At 48.4% G+C, this 23,668-nt stretch overlaps 13 protein-coding genes across 13 annotated transcripts; 5 read left to right on the top strand and 8 right to left on the bottom strand.

The window, feature by feature from the left end:
* Positions 1–30: 30 nt before the first annotated feature.
* Positions 31–3,369, bottom strand: Bathy04g01020 (predicted protein; the record flags this gene model as incomplete). The annotated part of the gene is made up of 1 exon (XM_007513780.1): positions 31–3,369. One exon carries the CDS (start codon positions 3,367–3,369, stop codon positions 31–33), a length of 3,339 nt encoding a protein of 1,112 aa, XP_007513842.1.
* Positions 3,370–3,527: 158 nt separating this feature from the next.
* Positions 3,528–4,941, top strand: Bathy04g01010 (predicted protein; the record flags this gene model as incomplete). Its single annotated transcript, XM_007513441.1, has 2 exons — positions 3,528–4,871; positions 4,912–4,941. The coding sequence occupies 2 exons, from the start codon at positions 3,528–3,530 to the stop codon at positions 4,939–4,941; spliced, it is 1,374 nt and encodes a 457-aa protein (XP_007513503.1).
* Positions 4,942–5,016: 75 nt separating this feature from the next.
* Positions 5,017–6,042, bottom strand: Bathy04g01000 (tRNA pseudouridine synthase B; the record flags this gene model as incomplete). The annotated part of the gene is made up of 1 exon (XM_007513526.1): positions 5,017–6,042. The coding sequence occupies one exon, from the start codon at positions 6,040–6,042 to the stop codon at positions 5,017–5,019; it is 1,026 nt and encodes a 341-aa protein (XP_007513588.1).
* Positions 6,043–7,239: 1,197 nt separating this feature from the next.
* On the bottom strand, positions 7,240–9,169 carry Bathy04g00990 (predicted protein; the record flags this gene model as incomplete). The annotated part of the gene is made up of 3 exons (XM_007513610.1): positions 7,240–7,295; positions 7,525–8,081; positions 8,361–9,169. The coding sequence occupies 3 exons, from the start codon at positions 9,167–9,169 to the stop codon at positions 7,240–7,242; spliced, it is 1,422 nt and encodes a 473-aa protein (XP_007513672.1).
* Positions 9,170–9,578: 409 nt separating this feature from the next.
* Positions 9,579–13,169, bottom strand: Bathy04g00980 (pyruvate carboxylase; the record flags this gene model as incomplete). Its single annotated transcript, XM_007513460.1, has 1 exon — positions 9,579–13,169. One exon carries the CDS (start codon positions 13,167–13,169, stop codon positions 9,579–9,581), a length of 3,591 nt encoding a protein of 1,196 aa, XP_007513522.1.
* Positions 13,170–13,825: 656 nt separating this feature from the next.
* Positions 13,826–14,782, bottom strand: Bathy04g00970 (predicted protein; the record flags this gene model as incomplete). Its single annotated transcript, XM_007513459.1, has 1 exon — positions 13,826–14,782. One exon carries the CDS (start codon positions 14,780–14,782, stop codon positions 13,826–13,828), a length of 957 nt encoding a protein of 318 aa, XP_007513521.1.
* Positions 14,783–15,131: 349 nt separating this feature from the next.
* Bathy04g00960 (predicted protein) lies at positions 15,132–15,854 on the top strand (the record flags this gene model as incomplete). Its single annotated transcript, XM_007513702.1, has 1 exon — positions 15,132–15,854. One exon carries the CDS (start codon positions 15,132–15,134, stop codon positions 15,852–15,854), a length of 723 nt encoding a protein of 240 aa, XP_007513764.1.
* Positions 15,855–15,988: 134 nt separating this feature from the next.
* Bathy04g00950 (unknown protein) lies at positions 15,989–16,528 on the bottom strand (the record flags this gene model as incomplete). Its single annotated transcript, XM_007513540.1, has 1 exon — positions 15,989–16,528. One exon carries the CDS (start codon positions 16,526–16,528, stop codon positions 15,989–15,991), a length of 540 nt encoding a protein of 179 aa, XP_007513602.1.
* Positions 16,529–17,346: 818 nt separating this feature from the next.
* On the top strand, positions 17,347–18,150 carry Bathy04g00940 (putative sarcosine-dimethylglycine methyltransferase; the record flags this gene model as incomplete). The annotated part of the gene is made up of 1 exon (XM_007513342.1): positions 17,347–18,150. The coding sequence occupies one exon, from the start codon at positions 17,347–17,349 to the stop codon at positions 18,148–18,150; it is 804 nt and encodes a 267-aa protein (XP_007513404.1).
* Positions 18,151–18,422: 272 nt separating this feature from the next.
* Bathy04g00930 (malate dehydrogenase) lies at positions 18,423–19,997 on the bottom strand (the record flags this gene model as incomplete). Its single annotated transcript, XM_007513517.1, has 2 exons — positions 18,423–19,744; positions 19,961–19,997. 2 exons carry the CDS (start codon positions 19,995–19,997, stop codon positions 18,423–18,425), a joined length of 1,359 nt encoding a protein of 452 aa, XP_007513579.1.
* A 142-nt stretch (positions 19,998–20,139) lies between these two features.
* Bathy04g00920 (PCI domain-containing protein 2) lies at positions 20,140–21,462 on the top strand (the record flags this gene model as incomplete). Its single annotated transcript, XM_007513510.1, has 1 exon — positions 20,140–21,462. The coding sequence occupies one exon, from the start codon at positions 20,140–20,142 to the stop codon at positions 21,460–21,462; it is 1,323 nt and encodes a 440-aa protein (XP_007513572.1).
* Positions 21,463–21,594: 132 nt separating this feature from the next.
* On the bottom strand, positions 21,595–22,209 carry Bathy04g00910 (sigma 54 modulation protein/ribosomal protein S30EA; the record flags this gene model as incomplete). Its single annotated transcript, XM_007513578.1, has 1 exon — positions 21,595–22,209. One exon carries the CDS (start codon positions 22,207–22,209, stop codon positions 21,595–21,597), a length of 615 nt encoding a protein of 204 aa, XP_007513640.1.
* A 236-nt stretch (positions 22,210–22,445) lies between these two features.
* Bathy04g00900 (predicted protein) lies at positions 22,446–23,606 on the top strand (the record flags this gene model as incomplete). The annotated part of the gene is made up of 1 exon (XM_007513688.1): positions 22,446–23,606. One exon carries the CDS (start codon positions 22,446–22,448, stop codon positions 23,604–23,606), a length of 1,161 nt encoding a protein of 386 aa, XP_007513750.1.
* Between the last annotated feature and the right edge of the window lie 62 nt (positions 23,607–23,668).

Here is a 23,668-nt window from a genome sequence, read left to right as displayed (position 1 = left end):
ACTCAATGGTATATAGTAGTAATATGTAGGTTATCGCGACGACGACGAAAAGACTTTGGTTAAAGTCACTCTCTGGCTTTCGGTCAGATCGTTCGCGACGGCATCGAGAAGTCCACCGGTGGTACTTTGTAACCTTTTAAATCCTTCCTCTAAGAAAGGGACGAGTTCGATGTCGTCGATCGGGTCGTCTTTGTCGTCGGCTTCTTCGTCGTCGAAAAAGTCGCCGTCGAGCAAACCTTTGAGCATGATTTTTTCAAAGATGTCGCCGGACCAGCCGGTGGGCTCGTCGTCGTCGTCTTCGTCGTCGTTTTCGTCGTCGTCGTCGAATTCTTCGCCGTTTAAGCCACCACCGCCGTCGTCTTCTTCCCACTCATCCGCTTCCAACTCTTTCGCTTCGGCCAAGGAATCCGCGAGGAGACTGATGATTTTCGAAGGCGCGGAGACTTGCGTGAACTGTTCGGGACCGGTTTGCTTCGCTCGAGATCGCGTTCGGATTGTTCCCGGGGGTAACTCAACTTCTATTGGTCTACCCTTGAGAACGATGGAGCCGTCGATTAACGTCGGATGTTGCGTGGCTAAGATGAGCCCGAGCGCGGTCGAAGTCAGTTTCACGTCGAATCGACCGTGGACGTCCGGTTGGCCTTCGCACCATTTTTTAAGGACAAACTCAAGTTGCGTTTTGCTGTTTTCGTTTTCCGGAGACGGTTGAATTTCGCGCGAGGCGAGTAAAGTAACCAACGCGTTCGCGTCCACATGCGCTAAGCGAGCGAAAATACACAATAACGAAGCAATCAACATTGGACGAGTGGCGGTCTGTAATCGAGCGCACACCGCGTCGCACATTTCTGGAATCATCGGACCAATGATGGACGGTAATCGGCGAATCATTTGACCTAAAAGAGGCGCGACAAACAAAGCCGCGCCTTCTTCGCAGTGCGGCTGTAACGAAGTCGCGCACGCGTCTAAATAAGCTCGAGAAACTGACGAGGGATCTGACCCACCCCACGATAAAATCGCTTCGCCTTTCGCCGCTCTCAGAAAGGCTTTCATCGCGTCTAAAGCGTTTTGGACGATGCCGACGTCGTCCGATGTTTTCGCGAGCGTCGCAACGTTTTCAAAAGTGGCCACAAACGCACCCCTGGCGACGTTTTCGTCCACGCACGCTTTCAACAAACACGCCAAAATGTCCAACGACGCTTCGACCAACATTTCCGGTTGTTCCTCCGGCGTTCGAAACACTCTCGCCAACTCGGGAACGAGCAACTGCGTCAATTCCGCGTTACATTTCGGTTGATTCGCCAAAGCTTGTATGACATCTCTCGCGGTTGCACCTAAAAACGGGTCCCGAACGTTCTCTGCCCAAATTCTCATGATAGCTGGCGCTAACAGCGAAAGCCATTGCAACGCCGCGTCGCCGTCGCAGTTGACGACAATCAATAAAGCTTCCAGAATGAGCACTAACGCTTCCTCGGTCGCGTCAGTTAAGAGGTGGCCGAGACCTTGGTACACATCACCTAATCGCGAGAGTAGTTTTTGGACTTTAACTTGATCCTCCGCGCTGATTTGATGTTGTTCTCCTACTTCTTTTTCATCCTTCTTGCTCTTTTGCGTGGATTTGATCGCCATCGGTACGAAAGCGATGAGTGAGCGACATGCCCCTATTTTTACCGGAAACTGCGCGCTTTGATCGTTCAGAGCGTTCACGCTCGCGTCTAAAATCGCATTCGCACCTTCCGCCGACGCCGCGGCGGCTAAACGACTGGCTGTCCACAACGCGCGCCCTTTCAAAAACGGATTGGAGGACGTAGGGGTTGCCGTGAATTCGCTCCGGATAATCTCATTCAAAAAAGCGTTACAATCGAACGCGGGACTCATATTTTTTCCTCTGGCCTCTTTATCTTGCTCTACTAATTCATCCGAGACGCTTCCAACGGCTAACAAAGCCGCCTCTCTGCGTCGCCACCAGTTTTCGTCGTTGTTATTTTGCTCCTCAAAGGACTGCGAGAAAAGTTCGGCGACGACTTCCGCAAAAACGACGTAAAAGATTTTCGAGAACTTGGCACACGCAGTAGCTAAAAATATCCCACTCGTCGCTCTCACGGATTGGTAATCGTCCTCTTCGTCCGCGACGAATTGGTTCACGTCGTCTTCCCACGTCTCTAACTGGTCGTCCGTGGTTAACGATGTCGCCACCGCGATAGATACCAAACTCTTCAGTCTCGGTTGAATACAACTCTTCGCAATCTTCGTGCTTTCAATCATCGTCATCGCGAGTTCCATGCACTGAGTCACGACAGCGGCGTTGGAAACTTTATCCCCCATATCATCCTCGCAATCGTCCAACGCGTCCACCTCCACGCCTCTGCATTGCACGTACCTATTCGCGGCTTTTTCAAAGACGTGGAAAAATCGCTCCACGCACCCTCCGAACGTTTGCTCGGAAACCACTTGCCCACCAGTAATCTCCTTCCCGAAATACTGAACCGTCGCTTGCATCGCTTTCAACGCGGACAGTGTCAACGTGCACCCACCCGTGGTCTCAAACACGTCCGAGCGAAACTCAAAAATGTTCCCGTAGGCGACAAAATTGCTCTCCAGAAACGGCTTCGCCGCCTCTTTGATCTGAAACCGAATTTGATCGTCCCCAATCATCCCAAGATTCGAATAACATCCCCTCGTTACGTCTAACGCTCGACACTTCACCATGGTCATCTGATCCTTGTCGATTCCGTTTAAACCATCGTCCGAGGCTTGTAACAACCCGAACAAATCAGGAAACAACTCCGGGACCAGTTTCGGTAACTGCCGTTCCTCTAAATCCCCGCAAAGCATCGACATGCACCTCAAAGCGCCGTTTACGTGGTCCACGTCCCTCTTCTCTCGTATGGGAACTAATAATTCCCCAAGCAAACCTTCCCACTCTTCCGGCCAATCGTGCGTGGCAATCTGCGCGATGACCAGCGCGCACGCAGTTCTCATTTTTGAATCTTTCATTCGTAAACCCGCGCATATCTTCCCACGAATTGCCATCTTTTCTTCCACCGAAGTCATCGGCTCGCCTTCGATAAAAAAATGTTCCCCGACTTGCCATCGTTCTCTGACGTATTTCTTTAATAAAAGCGCCGCGAGTTGTCGAATATCCATTGGAATGTTGAGATGATGATGTCCATCAACAACATCATCCAATCCAAACGCCGTTCGGCAGAGTAAATCCCCGAACCCAAAAACCGCCCCGGAGGATTGCACCATCCTTTCCGCATCTTTTCTCGCGTGTTCGTCCGGAGACACGCACGCGGTCAGGAGTTGGATTAATTGCTGTTGTTGTTGTTGTTGTTGTTGCGCGAGAGCATCGCCACCACCATCCGACATGATGATGAGCGCTCTGATTTGTTCCCCAAAAGAGTGATGTTTCTTTGTTGAGAAATTTGAAAAATTCACCTAAAAAATTAGTTTAGGGTTTTAGAATTTTTTTTCTCCTTTAGGGGAAATGTTGTTCAACGCTGCAAAACGAACGCCATCCGTATACGATGGAGGAGAAGGCGCGACGAGAGAAAGAAGAAATTCGCCTGGCGTTGGCGAAAGCGTACTTCGAGTCTAAGATTGAAAACACCGACGACTTTTTTGCATCGCTTCTTCTTTCCTCTTCTTCTTCTTCTTCTTCGGATTCTTCTTCTTTGTTGAAGAGCAACAAGAATGAGATTCTCAAATTGTGGAGAAGTGCACTTCAAGAAGAGCACGAGGGCGGCGGGAAAGAGAAGGTCGACGACGACGCGATGATACGAACGGCTCTGAGAGAAGTGTTTGAGGCGAAGTTTACTAATAAAAACGAAGATGCCCCGGGGAAAAAGAGACAGAAGAAGATTTTTGATGATGGCGAGCAAAAACAGCGAGAGGAACAAAAACAACGGTTTTGCTTCCTGGAGCAGTTTGTGCGAGAACGCGAAGAAAACGTGCAAAAGTTAAAGCGAGACGTGTTAGAAGAAGAAATGTCGCTGTTGAAATGGCGAGAACAGCGTGTGCGAGAGAAGAAGAAACACGCGGAAAAACGTCGAAGAGTGGAGGAGAGTTCGGGGTTACCGTACGTGCCGGAGCTGACGAAGCCGACGAAGGCGGAGTGCGAGAGGTTCGTGCGAGAAGTCGAGGAAGGGTTGGAGAAGAAAGAATACGCGCCGCAGTTTCGGGAGGTTTTAGAGCGGGTGAGAAAAACGATGGAAACGAAGAATGGTGGGAGTGCGATGGTCGAGACGGCGGCGGCGGAGTACGCGATGTTACATTTAGGCGGGGCGAAATATCGCGCGAAGAAGTTCGCGTTACCCAGGGCGGAAGAAGAGGAAGAGGAAAAGACAGGGGAAGAAGAAGAAGAAGAAAAAGAAGAAGAAGAAGAAGCAAAAAGAAGAGCACTGCAGTGCGAACGAGAGTTCCAGTTAGAGCTCGAAAAATCGAGAAGGGTGAACGGTACTGGTGAAAAGAAAGTCGGCGCCAACGCCAACGTGGTTACGCATGAGCGGTGGGAAGGTCGCATGAATTCAACAAGCAAGTCCGATGCGTTAAATCACGGAAGTGATGTAGAATATTTAACGTATAGAGATGTCATTCCGAACATGAACAAGGTCGATGGCGTCGACTGGGAAAAGTGTGGGCGACTCGGCGAACGCGTCGTCTTCAACGTTTTGATTCAGAAATATCGAGGCACGAACGTATCCGTGAAATGGATGAACGAGATAGAGGAATCCAACTCGTTTTATGATATAATGCTGACCGATGGCGATTCACACGCGAAAACGTTCATTGAAGTCAAAGCGACTCGATTTCGAGATAAAAACGCGTTTGAGATTTCACCGTGGGAATGGGATTTCGCGGTGAAACCAGAAGTTGCAGATAGGTATCAAATTTGGCGAGTGTTCGGTATAGGAGATGGTGGAGACGTGCGCATTGTCGTGATACACAATCCCGCGCGATTAGTGCGCGAGAAGAAGATCGGGCAAGCGTTGATCATTTAAAGTTGTAAATTATTAACTACTGGTAGCTATTTTTTTGATTTTGGTGTTCCGAAACTGTGATTGATATCTCATCGAGCAAGGCGGGAAGTTCGAACGCATCCTTCACGTCAAAATCGCCTATTTTCTCTCTGCGCAGTTTAACTAAATGACCAACGGTACCCATTTTTTCGCAAAAGTCTTCCGCTAACGTTCGAACGTACGTGCCTTTTGAACACGTGACTTCGAAATCGATCAAATGCGTTTCGTTTTCAGTCTCTCGTCTTTTTATAGAAAACGCTCCCACGTGAACCGGTCGCGGTTTCCTTTCCACCGTTTTGCCTTCTCTCGCGGATTCGTAGAGTCGTTTACCATCAACGTGCACGGCAGAGAACATCGGTGGAATCTGCTCGATGTCGCCGATCAAACTCGCCCTTGCAGCCTCCATCGACGCCTCGTTCACAATGTCCTCGCCAAACGGTTTCGTTTCTATGACTTCGTTATCCGCATCACCCGATGCCGTCTTCTCGCCTAACTTAATCGTCCCAGTATACGTCTTCACCTTCGCTTGGTACTCATCCGCCAACTTTGTTGCTCTACCGATGACAACAATCAACAACCCAGTCGCCATCGGATCCAATGTACCGCAGTGTCCAATCTTCTTCACCCCCATTTTCTTACTCATAGATTTGATTTTCGCGCACACGTCGAACGAAGTCCACTCTTGCGGTTTATCCACCAAGAAAACTAATCCATCGCTTTGATCTTGCGGAAAATTCGGCCCTCGCCATTCGAGAACCGTCGGCCTTCGGTTGAGCGTTTTCGATACCTCCAAAGGAGGTCCCCATACTTTCTTTGGCGTGTACGCTCTGTCCCCGCCGTTCGCGCTTGGCGCTTCTTCCGAGGAGGAAGAAGACTCATTTGAGCTGCTCGAAGACGCGCATACAAATCTCTTTCGCGTCAGCACGCCGTCATCGCATTTCCTGCGATAAAAGATAACGGACGATGATGTCGCGTAACAACTCGTCGTCGCTCGTCTCAGCGCCAAGAGCTTCGTCGCCGTCATCTTCAAATCCTAATCACCTAAACCAAGGGAAGTTGTGATGCCTTTCACAGAATAGACACTTTGTTCCTCTTCCTTTCCTTGACGATTTCCTCTTGCTCTTTCTTTCTGCACTCTTTATACGTCTCGTAGAGTTCTTTGCAGACGATGCGTTCGTTCGGGTATTTCGTTGAACCTGTTGTTTGTTGTTCAGAATGAGTTAGTTAAACGGTTTCCAATTTTGGTAGAAGTGACTGCCCGCTAAACAATAATACTACTCGCGATACAGAGAAAGAGGGAGAGAGAGAAAAAAAAGAGCGAAAAGGAACTTCAACAGAAAACGCACAACGCAAAGCGGCTACTCTGGCGTCTTCGCACGACGACTCCGACGGTTTGGAAGTTATTCCCTGGGTTTGTTTCCCCATTCAATTTTGAGAAAGTGCTATGGAAACTTTATGAGGATTTTCTTTCAGTCTCTGACTTCTCCCCAATACAACCACCGAAGGATAGAAACATGAACCACCATCCGGAGAGCCATCCGTTGGACGTTTCGATCCACGTCGGATAGTTATCACGAACGAACACGTACCTGTACACGCGTTGACTCAACGGTATCGCTCGTCCGTCATCTTCTGTCGTTTGCGTCGCTTCGTCCCGTTCCATTTTTCTTCTTTTTCTCCTTCTTCTTCTCTTTCCGAAGAGCTTAAGATACGTTCAGCACACCCCTTCGTTATTTCGTATCTCTAGCTCTATATCTCACGCACCGGTGTAAGCGACAATGATCCAAGAAATAAGAGCGATAAAGATCAAAGTCGCGGTAAAACACAGCAAAAACGCCCAAAACAAGTGCCAACGTCGTCTTTCGAGCACTCCTTGTCTTAACAATCGCGTGTTTTCTCGAAAGCGCTCCGCGCTGCCCCGAAGTCTTGCACTTTTTCTTTCTATTCTTTCCAACCGATCAGTCCGTCTCGCCGCGTCGATCACCGCTCGGTGAATTGAATTCTCAGCTTCGCGCAACTCCCTATGCGTCGCGTTGAGTTGGTTCTCCTCGTCGTCTTCGTCTTCTTGGATTTCTGTCGTCTTAGCTGTTGTTTTCTCTCGTTCTTCGCTCTTTTTCTCGGAGGCGGAGGTCATTTTTGTGCGTATTTTTTCTTTCCTTTTCTAATACTACATGTTTTTTACATCGGGGCTATCGCGCTAGTTTACTATATTTACATCATTTCATTCGGCGGCAAGTTTTAGGTCCTTTTCGCGCTCTTTGTCCTTTTCGTCGATATCTGTTTTGATGAGATGAGAGAAAGATGGTGAGATGTTTTGAAAATCTTCGATTCGCAAAATAAATTTTGCGCAGCGCACGCGCAATGGCATCGGTGTGAGCACTAATGTCTCCATTAGAAGCTTCCAGATGGTTTCCACAGTTTAAATTCGGATGTCCCTATCTGATTTGATCGTCACGCGCCATTTTTGATGGTGGGAGAAAAAATAAAGACTACTCTAAACACGTACCTTTTAACATCTTCTCCTCTTCTTCTTGCGTGGCGATAGCCTCTGCGATTTCGCGCTTCTTTTGCCTATCGACTTGCTTTTGACTCATCTTACGTATAGGGTAATTTCGACCTTCCTTCTCACGTATTTCTTTCGCGCGTGCTCGTAATCTTTCTACCCACTCGGCTAACGCGTCTAAGTCGGCGTACTTGCGTCTGTTTTCGTTCAAGTCGTCGCGTAAATCGTGAAACTCGTGCATCCAGTGACCGACGATTCCGTGTAAGTGACCAAAAACAATCTTTGGCGCGGTTGGATGCTTACGACAAATGTCTATGTATTCTAAAAATACTTGAAAAGAATGGTCGTTTTCGAGCGGGTAGGGCGGTTGGCCCTCGGACGGATTCGGAGCGAACGGTGGGTTGGAAAATAACGTCGGATTGCCGAGAAGCGGCTCCGCGGAGAGGTATCCGTCCACGCCCGTGTACTCGAGACACTCTTGCAACTCTTGGTAGTTTCGAACGCCGCCGTTGGCTAATACCGGAACTGATACTGCCTCTTTAATAGCTTTGATGAAGTCCCTGTTTGAGCGCGAGCGAGGTGATGGTCAGCATTTTTGAAGGTAGAAGAAGAAGTTTCCCACAAAGAAGCTTGAGTAAAAAAATAATACACATACGCATGTTCTTCAGATAGTGGTGCATGTAGTTGTGTCTATCACTGGACTTCAGAACAGATCTTGGTATTGGGATATTATCATCACCAGAACATATGGTAGTCGTATATTGCGAGTCGATGCAAACATAATAAAATCAACGCTTACGAGCGCGAAAGAAAAAAACCCGAGAAAAACAACAACTCACCAATTACACTTATACTCCGCCAACCTCTTCTGCTCTCTCGTTCTGCCATGCACGGCAATAATCTGCGCTCCAGCCTTTTCAACCATTTTCGCGTACTCTACGCTCTTCTCTAAATCATCGTACACCCGTATCTTTGCCGTCACCGGCACGTCTAAATTTTCGTCCAACTCTTTAATCAACTTCTCTACCAGCGGCCAATCGTCCATTAAAAACGCGCCGTAATTTCCTCTCTTTGCAATTCTCTGCGGACACCCAAAGTTAATATCCACGCCGTCGCAGAACGGTTGTATAACTCTCGCGGCTTTTAACAAGGTGGTTGGATCGTTCGCGCAAAACTGCGCCAACAAAGGTCTGCACTCCTCCGTCGCGTGCGTGCTGAAATATTCTTTCCGAAACGTCGCCGACTCCATGAATATCTTCGAGTGAATCATCGGCGTGTAGCTACCATCAGCGCCGTATCGCTTGCAAAGAATTCGAAACGCGTGATCGGACGCGTCCACCATCGGTGCTACCCAAAAACTTCGTTTCACTTTCTCCTCCCTCACGCCTTCGCCTCTGTCCTCGAATAACTGTTTCAAGTACTCGAAACCTTTCGGTTTCGTCTCTTTCGTCCATCGAGGTTTATGTTCCGAGGAAGGAACGTTCGATTCAATTCGAATGTCCGAATACGGGGTAATATCTACGTGACTAAACTTTGACGGTTGTTTACCGTTCGGGTTTCGGATTTCCACGCACGCGGCGTAGATATCCGCCGTCGTCGGTTTTCCATTTTCATCTGGCGGCGCTTTTCTTCGCTTCTTGTGCGCCATCTTCGATTCTTCTCCTCCTCCTCTCGTCCTCGTCGTATTTGTCGAGAGGAAGAACGCGGAGGACGACGAAAAGATTTTGTTCTCTTTTCGTTGATGCGATGATGAAAGAATGCTACCAGTGCTCGTCGAAGAAAGGTATCGAGCGAGTCGGGAGCGCATGCATCGATATAAAGGGAAATATTTTGTGTTGAATTCACTCTTTAAAAACCGATTCTTACTACACAGAGAGTGTTGTTTTACGGAGGAGTTCGTTTCATGAGTATTAGTAGTATTTATTATTAAATAGTGTGTATGAGTTGATGTTTAAAAGCGAGACTTTGGACGTTTCTTTCTTTCTCTCTTTTTACGGCGGGCGATGACGTTATGTGTTGAAGATGCTTTCTTCTTCGTATTCTCTGCGCTGCTACTTCTACGGTTCGATGGCGCAAAGCAAATCGCCGGCGGTGCACGAATCGCCTTTTCCAACCGCGATGTGCTTCAACTTCCCATTGCACGGCGCAGAGACGGTCGTTTCCATCTTCATCGCAGAAATGACGACTAAAGCTTCTCCGGCTTTGATTTCGGCGCCGTCTTTGACCAAAATGTCGACGACTTCGCCCGCCATCGGGGCGCCGACGGAGCCTAAATCCATCGGGTCGGCGCGTTCGCGCACGGCAGACATGCCGCCTTTTTTGTTTTCATTCTCTAAGACTTTCAAGTCAAGGATGTCTACTACGCGCGGGATACCGTTGACTTCGAAGAAGACTTCGCGTTTGCCGTTCGGGAGGAGTTCGCCGACGGCTTTGAGCTTGATGGACGCCGAGGAACCGCGGCGAGCTTTGACTTCAATCTCTTCGTCAATTTCCAAACCTTTTAAGAAGGCTTTAGTTGGAAGCAAGGAAACCGGACCCATGATGTCGCGAGAGATGACGTATTCGTCGAAGACTTTCGGGTACATTGCGGAAGATAAGGCGTCTTTGTGGGAGACGTCGCGTCGGCCGCGGTGCTTTTCTTGCAACTCGGCGCGTAATTGTTTGAAATCAACCGGCGGTAACGTGCACCCGGGACGACCTTCGATGATACCCTTGCCTCTCAAGACTTTTGCGCGCAACGGTTCGGGGAAACCACCAACCGGTTGGCCCAAGTAGCCTTGGAAGTACTCGACGACGGAGGTTGGAAAAGACAACGACTCGGCTTGTTCGAGCAAGGTTTTCTCGTCCGGGATTTTGTTCGCGACGAGAAACTGTGCCATGTCGCCGACCACTTTCGAGGACGGCGTCACTTTGACGATGTCGCCTAAACATTGGTTCGCAGTCGCGTAGGATTCCTTGATGTTGTCCCACTCTTCGCCTAAACCATTCGCAAACGCTTGGAATTTCAAGTTGGTGTATTGCCCGCCGGGCATTTCGTGAATGTACACGTCCGCCGACCCTGCTTTGATGCCAGATTCGTACGGGGAATACAACGCTCTCGCTTGTTCCCAGTACGTGTTGAGTTTCAAGATTTCTTTCAAGTTCATTGGATTATCTAAAGTTTCCGAGCCTTTAATGGAGTTCAAAACGGCGCCGATGGCCGGCTGCGAAGTTAAGCCAGCCATGGCGTCCGTGCACACGTCGACGACGTCTGCTCCAGCCTCTGCCGCGGCAAGCATGGACGCGACGCCAGTGGATGCGGTATCGTGCGTGTGAACGTGAATCGGTAAGGCTGGGAACTTTGCTCTCAAGGCGGAGACCAACATGGTCGCCGCGCGTGGCTTTAACAAACCCGCCATGTCTTTAATTGCCAAAATGTCAATCCCGTGATTGACGAGTTGTTCGGTCAAATCGACGTAATAATCCAACGTGTACTTCTTTTTCGACGGATCAGAAACATCACCAGAGTAGCAAATGGTACCTTCGACGACCCCATCGGCGTTTCGCACGCAATCGATGCCGAATTTCAAGTTATCCACGTAGTTCAACGAATCAAACACGCGAAAGATATCGATACCGGATTTTCTAGCCTCGGTGGTAAATTCCTGGACGACGTTGTCAGCGTAGGAGGTATAACCGACCGCATTCGCACCTCTCAATAACATTTGGAACGGAATGTTTGGTACCTTTTCTCTTAAAAGCTCCAATCGTCTCCACGGGCAGTCGCGCAAAAAGCGAAGCGATACGTCAAATGTAGCGCCACCCCACATTTCTAAAGAGTACGCACCATCCAACGCTGACGCCGTGGCGTCCGCGCATTGGTATAAATCTCTTGTTCTGACTCTCGTAGCGAGCAAACTTTGGTGCGCATCTCTCCAAGTCGTGTCCATGATGAGCAACCCTTTGTGATCGCGAACCGCTTTCGCAAACGCCGCCGGTCCTTGTTCGTCGATAATTTTCTTGAACGATTGTTGACTGGCGAGTTCGGCTGTTTTCTTCGACGGCTTTGGCGGGCTCGGTTCGGCACCAATCGGCGGCGGACCAACTGCGCCGGGGTGTTTTGCCCCGTTGACCGCGATTTCTCCTAAATACGAGAGCAACTTTTGCGTATCGTCCACGTTGGAAATCATATCGAACAATTCAGGCGTCTCGTCGATAAAGTTCGTGGTGACCTTCCCGCTCAAAAAAGCTTTCGATTGGAACACGTTTTGTAAGAAGGGCACGTTCGTTTTTACGCCACGAATGCGAAATTCAGCCAAGGACCTGTACATTTTTTGCACAGCGCCTTCGAAAGATTGCGACGTGCACGTCAACTTCACGAGCAACGAATCGTAAAACGGAGAAATTCTCGAGCCTACGACAACTTCGCCGTCGATGCGGACACCTAAGCCACCAGGTGGACGATACACTTCGATTCTACCGAAATCAGGAGAGAATCCCATCGCCGGATCTTCCGTGGTGATTCTGCACTGCATGGCGAACCCGCGAATTTGTACGTCGTCTTGCGACTTGAACCCGAGTTCAGGTAAGGTTTTTCCACCCGCGATTAAGATTTGTGTTTGGACAATATCCACTCCGGTGACTTCCTCAGTCACCGTGTGTTCGACTTGGACTCTTGGGTTCACTTCCAAAAAGTAATGTCTATTTTGGTTGTCCACCATGAACTCGACCGTCCCAGCGTTGCGATAGTTGACGTGTTTCGCCAATTTCACCGCATCGTCGTGTAATCGCTTTCGTAATTCCTCGTCCAAGCACGGTGCCGGTGCCATTTCAACGACTTTTTGGTGTCTTCTTTGGACGGAGCAATCGCGTTCGCCCAAGTGAATGACGTTCCCGACGCCGTCAGCCATAATTTGAACTTCGATGTGTCTCGGCGCCTCGACGTACCTTTCGATGAACATGCGTCCATCGCCAAACGCGGTTTTCGCTTCCGATGACGCTCTCGCGAACGCTTGCGCCACCTCCGATTGCTGTTTCACGACTCGCATACCGCGACCACCGCCTCCCATGGCAGCTTTCAGCATCAAAGGCATTCCAAACTCTTTCGCGAATTCAACCGCGGTTTCCACGTCGTCCGTGGCGTACTCAGTACCTGGAACCAACGGTAACCCGCACGCTTTCGCTTGCGCTTTGCACACGACTTTATCACCCATTTGTCCTAGCGTTTCCGCTCTCGGACCGACAAAAGCGATCCCTTCCTCCTCGCAACGTCTCGCAAAATTTTCGTTTTCACTCAACAACCCGTAGCCCGGGTGAATAGCGTCTACGCCGTTCTCCTTCGCGACGTCAATGATTGACTCGTAATCTAAGTAGGCCGCGACTGGTTCCTTCCCTTCACCAACCAAATACGACTCGTCCGCTTTATATCGATGCGCAGCTAACCTGTCGGCTTCGCTAAAAATCGCCGTCGTTCGCATCCCGAGCTCCGTCCCCGCTCGAAAGACTCTCACCGCAATTTCCCCTCTATTCGCCGCCATCACTTTCTTCAACGTCGAGCTTTTCCTCAAAATCTCCCCGAGCGCGTCCGAATTTTCTCGCTTCATCGTCTCGTGCGACTCCACCTCGGATCTCACCACCAATCGACGACCTTTGCTCCTGTTTTTCGCCATCACATTCCTCCCCACGACGCCACCATCACGAAGCTGTTTCGCGTTTTGAGCGCCTCTCGCGAACGAAGATCGGCTCGAAAGCGAAGGTTTTAAAGAAGACACCGAAGGCGTTGTTGTTGTCATCGTTCCACGCATCATCTCTGCTCCTAAACTTTATATAATAGAGTAAAACTTGCGCGAATTGTGTTAAATTTGGGCTTTCCAATTCCGATGATTCCCCGTGTGCAATCCAATCCTAAAACCCGAGACGACGAACGAAAGAGAAAGAAGAGCTTCTTTCACTCTCTTATTACGACGCTCCCTTCCGTGCAAACGAGCGCGACTCTGTCTCTCTCTGTATATAAATATATATCTTCCTAAGAGAAGAAGAGATTGGTATTAGTATAGACGTGTGTTTATCGATTGATTTTTCTTTGACGGCGCTTACCCTTTTCTTGCGGGGCTGCTGTTTTGATAAATTTTTTCTCGAAGGACGATTTTGGCAAAGGAGTGCATAAAATATCAAGAGGTGGATGAAGCGCTTTGATCATCTCTGCGTAATAAATGCGTTTTATCTTCTGTGCAATGCAGTGTTTTTTATTAAGCGTTAAATAATAAGCGATTCTTTTTCGAGCGTACTTTATTCTCTCTCACGGAACGCTGTTGTTTGTTGTTGTTCACGAGATGCTTCTCACGGCGCCGATTTTCTTGAAGCGCATAATCGCTCGAGCGCAGACGGTTTTTTTGGAAGTGTAGTTACTCCTGCTCTTGTTACCGCTAGTACTGTTACTCTCCTCGTCGTCTTTTTCGTGACCACCAATGGTCATTTCCATCTTCACCGTCGCGAAATTCGGCTCGTCTAAACTGACGATTTCCGAGTGCACCGAACACTTTTCGTTCGGCGCCAACACGTCGGTGGCGGTAAAATCGATAATTTTTTCCAGCATCATCAAAGGCGGCCTCGCTAACACCGCTTTATCCATCAACGCGATGGACCCGTGCCAACTTCCACTGCACGCCATCACCGACGTGATCATCCCGGGCGCGATGATCCCCGGTAACTCCTCGTACGTTTCCGGCAATCCTCTCGCCAACTCGCTCCGTAAAATCTTCCTATCGCTCGTGCGTCTCGTTTCCAACTTCAACTGTCCATTTTTCGAGCAGACGAAACAAGACGCGAATGGGTCGTACGCTTCTTGCAACGACCTTTTCGGTTTCGTCTCGTCGACTTTCGCCGCGCCGACCACCACCGCCGGGTGTAATTCCGAGTTGCACGGATTCAAAGCAACGCTTGGGTGTTGGTTCATCAGCTCTTCCCATTTCTCCTGGAATTTTACCACGTGATTTTGTTCTTTCTCTTTCGTTGGTAGGTTGTTTGAATATTCTCTTCTTCGACTACTACTAAAACGACTGCTAAAACTTCTCCCGCGCCGTTTCGAACAACAAACGGATGCTTTCGTCGATGATGTTGATGCTAAAGATGAAGAAGAAGAAGAAGTGAACTCCTTCGCCGCGAATAAAACTCTCCCAAAATGAGAAGAAGAAGAAGAAAAAGAACACGACGAAGACCGTTCGAACGCGCCTCCGAGAACTCGTCTCGCCGCTTCTTTAAAAGCCCGTTGTTGTCGCAGCATATTCGTTTAAAAAATGTATCTAATTTTGTGACCTTTTTATGCCTTTTTTGGGAGATCAAAGCGCTTTTTAAGAGATATTTTTTTGACCAAATCACACATAAAAAGCACCTCGTTTGTCTTGCAAATGAATCGAGAAGCCTAGTATTTATCGGTTTTTCGATCGGGCTAAAATTTCGTCCGCGACCAGAAATTGTCTTTTTTAAACTCCGAGCGAAGTTTAATCAGCGCGATTGATGCGCGATTTTAAAGGTCACAAGTATTCGGCGCGTTTCACAACACAGAGTTGTAAAGTAAAAATAGGAATATTTTTTTGACTTTCCTCCCCCCAGCCCTCACAAAATTTATATGCATGCGTCTTTTTTCTTTGAATAACGCGCATCATCATCATCATCGTTCGGCCATCATTGCTCGAGAAGAAGAAGAAGGAATTTTAAGGTCGTCGAGAAGAAGACGAACGACGACGTCCGCTGCTTCTTTTTCTTTTTTGCCGAGGTCCTCGATATCGAAGAGGAAGTCTTTATCTTTAAGGAGATTTGATGATGATGATGATGATGATGATTTCGAGGAGCAAAGGAAAACGAAAACAGTTACCACCCGAGCAGCGAGTTTTGATGATTCTGTCGATGACGATACTCTTTTGATGAAAAACGAGAAGAAGAGAGAAGACGGAGAAAAGGAGGAGGAAAAGAAGACGACGACGTTTGTGACGCCGCAGCGAGTGGAGAGTTGGACGGAACGGAAATCGAGATTCGAAAAGTATACACATCAGTTGGGGGAAGAAAAGAAGGAGAGAAAGAAGAAAAAAATGTGCGAAGTGTGCGAGGGAGAAGCGAAAGTCGCGTGCACGCAATGCTTTGGGTTCGGGTGGGTAAACGAAAACGAGCGATTAGAAATGAGCGAACAGGAGGATTTGAAATCGTGGTTTCCGAGTTGGTGCGGACACTGCAGAGGGAGCGGCGTTATGTGGTGCGCGAGATGTTTCGGGAGCGGCGAGTTTAGACACCCGATTGGATTTCGATTGTTCGGGAAGGAGGAGGAGGAGGAGGAGGAGGAGGAGGAAGAGGAAGAATAGAAACGTAGTTCGTAGCCTTTATTCAATTAGTAATAATAATACAGCGATAAAAAAGCGCGCGCGCGCTTGCTTTTAAGTTTTCCGACGATGCCGGCGGACGCGCTCGCCCAAAGGAACGCGTAAAAAGAATACCGTCACCTCCCGCCCTCCGCGTCTTTCAAAACCTCCAAAATGGTATCCACCACCGCCAGCCTTTCTCGCGCTCTCACCTTCTTCTCGTTTTCCATGCACACGCGTTTGGCAATCTCCTCCATCATCGCCATCCTCTTTCGCCGCTCGTCGTCGTCGTCTTCTGGGGCGTCGTTTTCCTCTACATTTTTAGTCTCTTCTTCTTTTTGTGATGGTGCTGCGTTCACTGCTCTGTCCTCCTGACTTAACATCTCCGCCGCGCTCTGAAACGCTCTCGCGGATATCCCTAACCCTCTCGCCATCTCTTTCCTCGCGTTCATGAACGCATTCTTCGTTTTTTCGTCATCTTTAAAGTCATCATCATCATCATCCTCATCATCTGCATTTTTTCTCAAACTCTTCCAATCGTCGTCCTCCTTTCCTTCCTTCTTCGTCTTCTTCTTCTCCACCTTCGTTTTTTCCAATAAAAGAGATTCCATCGCGATCGCTCGTATCCTTCTCGAGAAGTTCTCTCGCGCCAGTTGCTCGATCTCTTCCTCGTTCATATTAAGCGCAGCATATCCATGTATATCGACTGATGATGATGATGATGATTTGTGTGCGTCTATCTGCAACGGTTGTTGGTTGTTTGATGTTTTTTTTTTGAAGTTTTCGTTTTGATTCACTTTTTTCTCGAAGGGACGACCCACTTTTTGGATAAAACTTTGTCTTTAACAACACATCTCCTCCACACACATTTGCAATCGCACATTTAAGCGCGGGCAAAGTAATAAAAACAACACACACACACACGCATCAACATGGTGAGGAGGGTCTTTATTCGTCTCTCTTTCGTTTTTTCGCAAATTCTTTTTCCCTCTTTCTTTTTCTTCTTCTTCTTCTTCTTCGCGGAGAAGAGATACGATTGGATCGATTGATTTTTGTTTTCCGAAGCGACACGCCTCTCTGACGATGGGGATGACGACGAAGACGTTTAAGAAGAAGAGGTGGAAACGAGACGACGCATCGCTCTTCTTTTTTTCGACGAGAGAGTGCTAAATCGCGCTCCGTTTCTCTTCTTCGTTTAATAAATCTCTTTCTCTCTCTCTCTCTCTCTCTCAACTCGGGAAGCGCGTTCGTTGTTTCGCGGGTTGTTTGTTTCGATTGCTTTTTCTCTAACAAGAAAGGGAAAGACCAAAGAGGAAAGAACACTAAAATGAGAGAGGAACATTTTTTTCAATCGGCAAAATACTCACCACATCATGTTCTTACGATTTAATAATAGGCTGATTTTGTGGACAAACAATTCACGAAGGAAGAAGTCGCGTCGAAAGTGCTCGAGCAATACGACGAAGAGCAGACGCGTATTTTTTATACGTACGTGATGGGCGGCGGCGGAAACGATATTCACTTTGGTATTTATCGAGACCCCACGGACGGGGTGCAAGAGTCTGCGAACAGAACGACCGAATGGATGATGACGCAATTGGACATGGCGAAAGAAATCACGAAGGATATGCACGTTTTAGATGTTGGGTCGGGGCACGGTGGCGGGTCGCACGCCATGGCGAAAAAGTTTGGGTGCAAAGTGACTGGGATAAACATCGGTCCCGGGCAAAACGCCATGAACTTGGCCAAAGCGAAGGAGTTGAAGTTGGATCATTTAGTCGATGCGGTCGTTGGGAACATCAACGACCCGTTACCGGAAGAGTGGACCGGTAAGTTTGACGCGATTTGGTCGTGCGAAGTTTTATGCCACGCCGGCGATAAGTTGGCGTTATTTAAAGATTTGTATAGATGTTTGAAACCAGGCGGGGCGTTTGTTTTCTCGGACATTTGCGGCGCGGATGGAGCGGACGAGAAGGCACTGAAAGCATTCACGGACCGAAACGCGACGACGTTTATGGGTCGCCCGAGTCAATACATTAAAGACGTGAAAGATAGCGGCTTCACGTACGTCAACTGGTGGGACGGAAGCAACCATTTGGAGAGATATTTCCGAGACATGGTTAAACAAATCGACGATAATAGAGAAGAGATGAAATCGAAAGGCATCACCGATCAGTATTTGGACAACTGGCACGGAAGCTTAACGGAAAGAGCGGCAATTCAAAACGAAAAAGGTGTCTTTGCGTGGGGCGTGTTTGTCGCGAGAAAGCCCGAGGTGGAGGGGAAGAGTTGGACGTAAACGCGATCGAGTGAGTGCGCGAGATATTAAACGCGTTCATTATATAAAATCAGTATTTAATATCATTAAAAAATTAATTTGACCATCCCAAGAATCGTCGTTACCACCTCACTGCGATGTTGTTCCGTACCTAACTATTCGCTAAAGTAATTGTATAGGGTCTATTATGAATGAAAGCGCTTCCGCGCTTCTGGAACAACAACGGGCGGTCGTGCGCTTCCTCTCGGTTTATTTTTGTTCTAAAGTAGATTGATTTTCCTCGTCATCTCTGTTTACATTTCACCCGGCAAGAGCGTATCTTCCAACATCACGCACGACGCACCTTCAACGCCCATCAAGTGCGCCACGCACCCCCTCTCGTTGCTCAGCTCTTCCTCGGACTTCTTGATTCTCTCTCTTAACCAATCGTTAATTTTCAACCCTTCGACGACTTCGTAGGACCCGTCACCTTTACTTCTACACGGCATGGAGAAGACTAATCCTTCTTCGATGCCGTACGGGTTACCGTCGGTAATAACCGCGGATGAAAACCAATCGCCTTCTTTCGTCGGCGTTACCAAAGCTTTTATCGCGTCTGCGATGCTCACCGCCGTCGACGCCGCGGAAGATCGACCCCATTTCTTGATCAACAATCCACCTCTCGTTTGAATCGCCGGCGTGAAATCGTTCTCCAACCACGTTTGATCGTCGATCACGTCCGTGCACCTTTCGCCGCCGATTTTAGCGTTCACAAAGTCCGGAACTTGCGTCGTGGAGTGGTTGCCCCAAATCGTCACGTTCGAGACGGTTTCGTAAAACACGCCCGCTTTCAACGCCAATTGACACTTGGCTCTATTCTCGTCCAATCTGGTCAAAGCGTGGAAATTTCTCTTATCTAAATTCGGCGCGTTCGCCATGCAAATCAGCGCGTTCGTGTTGCACGGGTTACCAACCACCATCACCTTACACGTTTTCTTCGCAACTTCATTCAACGCCTTACCTTGCTCGGCGAAAAGGCCGCCGTTCATCTCCAACAAATCGCCTCTCTCCATCCCGGGACCTCTCGGTTTCGCGCCAATCAACAACGCCCAATCCGCATCTTCAAACACTTTCTTCGCATCGATGCCAAGATCCACTTCTCTCAGCAACGGAAACAAGCAATCCTCCAATTCCATCGCCACGCCTTCCAACGCCACTTGAGATCTCTCGGAACCGAGCAATCGCAACGCCACCGGTTGGTCCGGGCCGAACACTTCGCCGGAGGCGATTTTGAACAAGAGATGGTTCGAAATCATCCCAGCCGCTCCGGAAACCGCAATCTTAATGATCGGTTTCCAGTTTCTCGTCTTTTCGATGTCCTCGTTGGACGCGTCGTACTCTAAGACGAACACTCCCAACGGCGCGTTCGTTTCTTTCCCCGCCGGCGTGTTCCGCACTTTCTGTCGCTCGCCTCTTTTTACCAATAAATTCGAAGTTGTTTTCGAACACGTTTTTCCCATCATCACCATCCTTTTTGGCTGAATATTGTTTTCGTCGTCCTTCTTCGACGATGCGACCACCGAGCCTTTTCGCGAAACTTTAGAAGAGGAGGATTTGGAGACTTTCGTTTGTAATCCTGTTTTTCAAAAAGAAGAGAGAAGAGATATTGCGTTAAGAAAGAAAGAAAGATTTGTAGTTTAGTATGGACTCCAAAACACCTTTGACGGCTCTCTGATGATAAAGTTCATCGGATCCTTTTGAAACGACGTAAACGAAGAAGAAGAACCGAAAAGACATCGCTTTCGAAAAGCGGGGTAAAAAGAAGAGAAAAGAAAGATATCATCGTCCTTACCTAAAAGTCTGTTGAGAGAACTCGTCGTCGTCGCCATGGAAGTAAACATCGTATTTATTTATTCTTTTTTGCTGTTTTTATGGAGAGACTAGGGCGGCAAAAGCACAAATCTCGAGAGTTTTTGGAAAAATTCGTCATTCTGTGCAACTCTTTCTTCCGCGAGTTGTTCTGCAGATACAATGAAGAACACTCACAACGTGTTGGACGCGCACGTTGAAAAGTTCATCGCCGCGATACACACGCGCGACGGCGAGGAGTTGGCGAGACTGGCCAGCGTGGATTGTATTTTGAAAGATTGCTTCAATGGAAAACCAACAACGACTTCTTTGTCGTTGAACGAAAACGAAGTGAAACAGTGCACGCGACGGTACCAAAATCAACTGCCAAAACCGTTCGACGATATGTGGGAAAAACTGGTGTTATCGTCGCTGGAGTTAAAACAGAGCTCGTTCGAGAAGTGTTACGATTATCACAACGAAGCGATGGCGGTTTTTATCAAAGATTTCAAAGCGAGAGAAGAACCGGAAGATGTGATTTGGACGATAAAAGCGATGAAGCGAATGACGAGAGATTCTCGATTGTGCGCGGAAAAAGCGGACAATCACTCGAGAAAAGTTGGGAAAAAAGCGACGAGGTTGGAAACGTGCGGGGCGCAACTCATGCAAGCCTATCGATGTTCGTCGCAAACGTCGACGCGGGAGAAGAAGTTGGCGCAGTTGAAAATCGTCAACGAACTGTTCAAGATTTATTTCGAGCTGAACGCGTTGCATTTATGTAAGAATTTAATCAACGCGGTGAATCTGCCGACGTTTCTACCGTTCGAAGAGTCGTTTCCGAGCTCAGAAAAAGTGACGTATCATTTTTACGTGGGCAGATTGGCGGTGTTTGACGACGATTACGAAGGCGCGAGCGAACATTTGAAGTACGCGTTCGAGAGGTGTCCGAGAGGCTCTTCAAAGAATAAAACCGCGTGTTTGAAGTATTTAGTTCCCGTGATGCTGAGTTTAGGTTTCGTGCCGAGTAAAAAGTTGTTCGTGAAATATAAAGACGCTTTGAAACCGTACGAGGAGGTGTGCGAGGCGGTAAAGATGGGGAAGTTGGGGGTGTTGGAACAAGCGTTGGAGAGAAGGAAAGCGAGATTCGTGAGGGAGGGCACGTATTTGATGTTTGAAAAGCTACGCCTTTATTGCTTACGAACGCTGTTCAAGAAAACGAGCGAAATTCAGAAAGAATTCGAGCCCGAGAAAGCGAACCAGGTGAAGTTGGAGATGCTTTCAAGGGCGTGCAAAATAGCCGCGGCGATGAAAAATCAACACGGACATAATAATAATAACAATAACAATAACAATAACAACACGGAATACGATTTAGATGAAATCGAGTGCGGTGTTTCCGAACTCATCCACCGCAAATTCGTCAAAGGGTACGTCTCGCACAAGAATCGGGTGGTTGTTTTGAGTAAAACAGACGCGTTTCCGAAAATCAGCGACGTGGTCAAGTGAGAGTTATTTTTAGAGAACAGCAGCGCATGTACTCGTTAAAATCAAATCAGCGCGCGTTTGTATTATATTACGGTAGTATTAAAAACGCTTTATTATGTACTACACCCTTTCTTAGTATTAGTAAGTGTTCGATCAAGCCGCCGGCGGTACCTCGTCCTCGTCGTCGTCTTGCGACCCCGCCGCCATCAATATTTCCTCTTTCTTCCCTCTCGCGTTGCCTTCGCGCTTCTCGGTAAACTTCCGCAACTGTCTCTTCAAACCGTCCGCGACTTTATCAATGCTCGCGTATAAATCCTCGTGCTCCTCGACGACTTCAATCTGCCCGGCTCTGGTCAACACCGTCGCTTTCGTCGTGCACACGTGCGCCCCTTTCGTCGCGTGATCCGCGCCGCCTCGCGACGCCACTCTGCAATCGATTTCCCGCACATCCCTCGGATCGGCGTTGGCCACTGCTTTGGCCAACTTTTCTTCCACGTACGCGCGAATCGCCGGCGTGACTTCCAAATTGTTTTCCCCTTGGAGGATAATTTTCCCCGGGAGGTGTTTCGAGCTCACTTTTGACTCGGACGAGGCGTGAGTGAGGACTGTCGCAGCCCTTTTGAATAACGACTTCTTCTTCGTTGAAGGTGACGACGACAGAGAAGAATTCGATCGCAATTTCACGTTACTTTTTGTTCTGTTGTTGTTCCTCGCAGAAGACGAACAACAAAACTGGACAAAGACAGAGGAGGAAGAGGAGGCAAACATGGTATCTCTTTCTGCTTCTTTTTTACGCGAAGTGCGCGCTTCAAAGAACTGTCTGAAAAGAACTTTCACTCGGAGTTTAAGAGAGCTTTTCTCTGAGGGAAATCGTTAACCGATCGCTTCTCAAGTGATGAGTCAGATTTTTTTTGAGTACGTAGTATTAATTGACCGAATGCTCAAACGCCTAAAAAAACCAACAAAAATTCACGTGACAACGAGAAAGATATCCATCTCTTAGCATGAAACTACCGTTGGCGGACGCTTTGGTCTCGCTCATCGCGACGGGATGTTTAGGAGTGTACCAGGTCACGAAGCGAGTCATCGACCCGTACTTGTCTTTTACGAGGGAAGGAAGAGGGTTTCGACGACGACAACAACAACCAAAAACATTCGTTTTCTTTGGGAAAACTTTAGCGGTTTGGCGAGTGGTGAATTTCACATCCTACGTGCTCAACGTTCTGTGCGTGTCCATTCCGGGGAGGATAGACGACCAAATGGCGAAAGAGATGAAAGAAGCTCAGGAAGAAGAGAAGAAGAAAAACAAGGAGGACGCTGATGCTGATGTCGATGATGAAAAGAAGAACGACGCTAATGCGACTAAAAAGAATACTATTCGACGAACGTCGAAATATCGGTCGTTGTTCACTCCGGCCGGGTACGCGTTTGCCATCTGGGGGTTTATTTTCACAAGCGAATTCGTCTTCGCGATGAGGTCGATGTTTTTCACCAACACGAAGGACGAACAGTTCGCGGCGAATGCGACTGGATATTTCGCGTTGGCGAACGTTTTGCAATCCGTTTGGTGCTTTACTTTTCGAGAGTGGACGGAGAAACCGAGGAGGCATTGGATTAACGCCTTCGTGTTAGGGGTCGAAGCTTTAGCGTTGTGGTCTTCGAAGGAGAGAGTGTTTGAGGTGAACGGAAGGTTTGCGCTCGCAGAGAGCGGGTTTGTTTCGGTCCCGATCCGAACGCACTTTGCGTGGATTTTGTGCGCGTGCGGAATCAACGCGAACACGGTGTTGGCCAAAATCGGGTCGGCGAGCGCGCAAGTCGTCTTTGCTATCGGAACCGCGGTTCTCGCGACGAGCGTTGGCGCGTACTCTTCTTTCTACCGAGGCGACGCGGCGACACCTTTAGTTTTTGCGTGGGCGCTCTACGCCATATACAAGGATGGCGGATATCGAGCTCCACCGCCATCCGATTCGACGAGTTCTTCTTCCGGCGACAAAAAAGACAAGAAGAACAAAGACGGGGACGAGAAAAAAAATACAGAAAAGCTTTTCAACAAAACGGAGGAATGTATACCGTCCGAGAAGCAAACGAAGCGGTTTACCGACACCGCGCGCCTGTGCGCAATCGCCAATCTACTTTTCGCCGCTAAAGCGTTGTTGTCGTTGTAGTATTTATATAGTCGCAGAGAGAGATAAAGAGTGCGCTTTCGCGTATTTTCGTGTACCTCCCC

Source organism: Bathycoccus prasinos, assembly GCF_002220235.1.
Source record: "Bathycoccus prasinos genomic : Chromosome_4".
Lineage (NCBI taxonomy): Eukaryota > Viridiplantae > Chlorophyta > Mamiellophyceae > Mamiellales > Bathycoccaceae > Bathycoccus > Bathycoccus prasinos.
This window is presented reverse-complemented; position numbering and strand designations above follow the sequence as displayed.